Source organism: Etheostoma cragini, chromosome 11, assembly GCF_013103735.1.
Source record: "Etheostoma cragini isolate CJK2018 chromosome 11, CSU_Ecrag_1.0, whole genome shotgun sequence".
NCBI classification, from domain to species: Eukaryota; Metazoa; Chordata; class Actinopteri; order Perciformes; family Percidae; genus Etheostoma; species Etheostoma cragini.
The window spans coordinates 565,121-570,632 of record NC_048417.1 but is presented as its reverse complement, the minus strand read 5'-3'; the positions used below and the strand labels follow the sequence as shown (position 1 = coordinate 570,632).

Here is a 5,512-nt window from a genome sequence, read left to right as displayed (position 1 = left end):
ACTATTCTCATACAGACTGTTCTCATACAGACTGTTATTATACAGACTGTTCTCATACAGACTGTTCTCATACAGATTCTTCTTATACAGACTGTTCTCTTTCAGACTGTTCTCATACAGACTGTTCACATACAGACTGTTCTCATACAGACTATTCTGATACAGACTATTCTCATACAGACTGTTCTCATACAGACTGTTCTTATACAGACTGTTCTTATACAGATTATTCTCATTCAGACTGTTCTCATACAGACTGTTCTCATACAGACTGTTCTTATACAGACTGTTCTCATTCAGATTGTTCTTATACAGACTGTTCTTATACAGATTATTCTCATTCAGACTGTTCTCATACAGACTGTTCTCATACAGACTGTTCTTATACAGACTGTTCTCATTCAGATTATTCTCATTCAGACTGTTCTCATACAGACTGTTCTCATACAGACTGTTCTTATACAGACTGTTCTCATTCAGATTGTTCTCATACAGACTGTTCTTATACAGATTATTCTCATTCAGACTGTTCTCATACAGACTGTTCTCATACAGACTGTTCTCATACAGACTGTTTTTAAACTCGGGGTTCCGTGTCTTGCCCAAGGACACTTCTCATGGGACTGCAGGGCCAGGGAATCGAACCCCCAACCTTCCGATCGGCAAGCGACCGCTCTACCACTGAGCTCTCTGGTAAAGCAACGGCGGCGTGTCTCACCTGATCCTCTGCATGGCGGGCTGGGGGGTGTATCTCTGCGGTGTAACGGCTCCGGACGGCTCCACGTAGAGCTTCCCAGAGCTGACGGCGTTCCCCTTCACGTTGGAGGCGAAGGCGGTGTACACGCCCTCGTCCTCCGGCACCACCACGGGCACACGCAGGCTGGCTCGCCCGTCCTGCAGGACCTCCATCTGGTACCGCCCCCCCGGCCTGATGCGCTGGCCGTCTTTGTACCAAGCAATCTGGCAAAAAACATGCTCATTATGCACCAATGTATTTGACCCATCTCAACACGTTTCTAATACGTTTCTGTAGAATAAAGTATTCATCCATCTTTCCATCCATCCATCTCTCTCTCTCTCTCTCTCTCTCTCTCTCTCTCTCTCTCTCTCTCTAATGATGATGATATTCTGGTGAGGTGGTGGTTCGTACCTTTGGCAGAGGGTGTCCGGCCATCCTGCAGTGGAACGTGACGCCCATGCCGTCCATGATTCTGTAGTTTTTGACGGGCGTGTCGAAGGCGGGCTGCAGCGCCTCTTCCTCCGGCGCCGTGACCATCAGCTCTCCGTCCTCCGTCACCAGCTCTCTGTAGCTGATCCTCAGGATCCGCAGCTCGATCTCCTGGATGATCCGCTCCTCGAAGGCAGAAACCAGAAACTCCTGCAAAACCACGTTCGTAACACTCAACAATCAAGACTTCTATAGAAATGAATCATATCTTTATTTCTAGGTGGTGTCGCCATTCAATTATACTTTAATTTGAACAGTTATTGGGGGACGGGAGTGCCGAAAGAAGAGCCGCTCGATGGCAGAGGGTACGTCACAGCAACAGTTTGACTTTCTCTGAGTTTACGAGTTGCACGTGAATGCACCATTGAGTCTTGTTGAAGTACATGTTTGAGTCTATCCAAATTATTAATAGTAAGAAAACTATCCATTTAGCTGATCTACTTCAAGATATTTTCAAAGGAATTATAATTATATAGCCTTTGTTTCATCTTGTCTTTGTATTGTACTTTATTTTTTTATTATTGTTTTCTATCCTTTCTGTGAAGCGTTTATGTTTTAAACTTTCTTATTTTTCATACATTTTTCAAGTAAAATTATAATATTTCCCGGATGGAAATTAAATGTTTTTTATTATAGCCGTTCCTTGTTAAATAAAAGGTGTTAAAGTTCGGTCTCTGTAGTGATCCTTTCCATAATTTTGTTCCATAAAGTTTTCACAAATTTTGAATCAAAAGAACAAATAGTTGCAGGGTCGACGGGGGAGACAACACAAGGGTTAAGTGGAACTCGTTGACCCCCCTAGCTACTTCTCCCAGACCGGGATGTCTGGACAGGAAGTACCGTTTCTGAGACGAAGCTCATAGGGGTGGTGGTCCTCCTCTGCTCCTGCTCGTACTGGGTCACGACCACGGACGGCTCCTGGACCACGGTCGTAGTCACTTCAGTTTTATATGTCACGTCATGTTGCTTCATAAAAGCGTCATAGGCCTCTGTAACACAACAACAACAACAACGCTGTAACATACACTGTAACAAACAACAACAACAACGCTGTAACACAAAACAACAACAATGCTGTAACACACACTGTAACACACACTCTAACATACGCTGTAACACATAACAACGCTGTAACATACAACAACAACAACATACGCTGTAACATACAACAACAACAACATGCACTGTAATATACGCTGTAACACATAACAACGCTGTAACATACGCTGTAACACGCAACAACAACATATGCTGTAACATGCGCTGTAACACACGCTGTAACATATTCTGTGACATGTGCTGTAATATACGCTGTAACACATAACAACGCTGTAACATACGCTGTAATATGCAATGTAACATACGCACAACAAAAACAACATGCGCTGTAATATACGCTGTAACACATAACAACACTGTAACACACAACAACATACGGTTTAACATGCGCTGTAACACACGCTATAACATACACTGTAACATATTCTGTGACATTTGTTGTAACATACGCTGTAACACATAACAACGCTGTAACGTACGCTATAACATACACAGTAATATATGCTGTAACACACAGTGCTCTAACATTCAAAAGCGTTACATGCACTAAAGTTCTCTTTTAACGTTAAAAATAAAATGCCAGAAGGACTTCTAAAAAACATACTTATAGGGATGAAAAGAATGTAAATGCATAAATACCATATATATATATATATATATATATATATATATATATGTATACCACATATATATATATATATATATATATATATATATATATATATATATATATACTGTATATATGTATGTATATGACAGATTTAGCTACTAGTTACTTGTAGTATTACTAGTCTTACCTTCGTCCAGCAGGGCGGCCGAGGCCGAGGTCTCTCCGTGGGGGTTCTTAACAAAGATGGCGTACTCTCCCGCGTCGTCGGCGAAGGTCATGGAGATCTCCAGGCGGCACTCCCCGCTCTCCTTCTTATAGATGACTTTGTATCTGAGGGGGAACACAGCCGTGAAGTAAAAGTACCTTCCATGTATACTTCAGTACACAACTGGAGTACATGTACTTGGTCTTTTCAGGGAACTAACAGCAATACATGGGGAATAAACGGGAATGAAAGGGAATTAATGAGAAATAATGGGAATAAATTGGATTAAACTGGAATTAATGGGAAATAATGGGAATAAACGGGAATAAATGGAAATTAATAGATATAAACGGGAATTATTGGGAAATGATGGGAATAAACAGGAATAAAGAAGAATTAATGGGAATACTCTGGAAATAATGGGAATAACTGGGAATTAATGTGAATAAACTGGAATAAATGGGAAACAATGGGAACAAATGGGAATAAATGGGAAATTAATGGGGAATGATAGGAGTATAATTGGAATAAACTGTCTCAAAGAAAAACTCCAGATTGAGTATTTGACTCTATTGACAGCCTAGTGTTGACACTAGAACGCCGTACGGTGCGAGCGGCGCCGGTGAGCGGCGTACCTGTATCCGGTGGTGAGCGGCACGCCGCTCTTCTTCCACATGACGTGAGGTTTGGGGTTTCCTCCGACCTGGCACTCGAAGACTACCCCCCCTCCCTCCACCAGCTTCTGGACTGTCGGTTTACGGATGAAGAAGGGAGCGGCGGCCTCGCCGGTGCTCACCTCCACCACCGTCTGTTCCTTTGTCTCCATGGTAACGCTGAGGGAAGAAAGCATGCGGTTAAACACGGCGGGCGCCAGCAGGGGGCGGGACATCCAAAAGATCAGAGAGACAACAACCACTCACGTTCTCTCCTGACTGACCCCCCCAACGGTGACGGCCGTCTCCTCTCGGCTCTCGATCTCCTCGGACACTACAACACAGCACATGGTAACATGAGAGTGTGTGTGTGTGTGTGTGTGTGAGTGTGTGTCTGAATGTGTGTCTGAGTGTGTGCGTGTGTTTATACTGTATGTGTGTGTGTGTATATATATATATATATATATATATATATATATATATGTATATATATAACCTGATAAAGGGAAGGGAAATGATCCAAAAAGAAGAATATGAGCACTTCACACTCTCCTCTGGAAGTTGAACTTCTAGTTTTACTGACATCTCCATAAAAAGCACATTAGCTCCTTTAAAGCTGATAAATATAAACTATGACTTAAAGACTCCAGAGTCTCTGGTGTCTCCAGCCGTCCACCCGCCAGGTGTCCTCCTCCGTCTCCTACCTTTGACCAGCAGGTAGCAGGACGTGCTGACGGTGCCCGCCTGGCTGCTGGCGGTGCAGGTGAAGCGCCCGCTGTCCTCGGCGAAGGCCTCGCGGATCACCAGGCGGGCGGTCCCGCCCACGTAGCTGATCTGGAAGTCGATGGAGCTCTCGATCCGGTAGTCCTCTCGGAACCAGAGGATGCTGGGAGCCGGCTGGCCACTGATCTGGCACTCCAGGGTCACCGAGTCGCCCTCCGTCACCGTCACGTTCTTCAGACCCTGAACAGGAAGCAGACGCGCAGTGTCACTCCCTGATGTAAGTCCAGTGTGTGTGTGTGTGTGTGGATGTGTGTGAGTGTGAGTGCGTGTGTAAGTGTGTGTGTGTGTGTGTGTGTGTGTGTGTGTATGTGTTTGTGTGTGTGTGTGTGTGTGTGTGTGTGTGTGTGTGTGTGCGTGAGTGTGAGTGTATGTGTTTGTGTGTGTGTGTGTGAGTGCATCTGTGTGTGTCTTTGTGTGTCTGGGTGTATGTGTGCATGTCTGTGTGTGTTTCTGTGTAAATTTGTGTGTCTTTGTGTGTGTGTGTGTGTGTGTGTGTGTGCGTTATTTTTGTGAAATCTATGAAATAATCAATGTTTCTCATTAAAAACAATGACAGAAAATGAAAATCAAGTCTGAAAGAAGCTATCGATGATTGAGCTAAGATGCTAACGTTAGCTAAGGTGCTAACTCCAAACACCGTTCAATAACATTTCATAAAAAGAGACAAACATGACTTTAATAAAGCAGATTTTTGTTTTTGATGCAACAAAGGTCCTCAAGTTTGACTGTTTCTCATAAAGAAATGACTAAGACCAAATAGTTAATCGATTCAGTTTTGCAGCTTTAATTATTTTTATTATAATAGTATTACATTTTACTTTGAAGGAAAGAAACAGGAAGTACTCACAGCGACCAGCGTGGGAGGAACGACGGGCTCCTGACCTCCGGTGGGGACGGCAGCCGCCTCCTGGGGGAACACAACAACATGGTTCAGAGACGGGAGGGGGACACAGAAAGGTGTTGGGGGGGCGGAG

General features: G+C 43.9%; 1 protein-coding gene across 1 annotated transcript in view; it reads right to left on the bottom strand.

The window, feature by feature from the left end:
- The window catches only part of LOC117953076 (titin-like), a 225,219-nt gene that overhangs the window by 216,407 nt on the left and 3,300 nt on the right, over window positions 1-5,512 (bottom strand). The window contains 8 exon segments of the mRNA XM_034885791.1: window positions 719-960; window positions 1,151-1,378; window positions 2,069-2,217; window positions 3,085-3,227; window positions 3,738-3,935; window positions 4,023-4,089; window positions 4,460-4,718; window positions 5,386-5,445. Of these exon segments, the coding sequence (XP_034741682.1) occupies window positions 719-960; window positions 1,151-1,378; window positions 2,069-2,217; window positions 3,085-3,227; window positions 3,738-3,935; window positions 4,023-4,089; window positions 4,460-4,718; window positions 5,386-5,445 (1,346 nt within the window).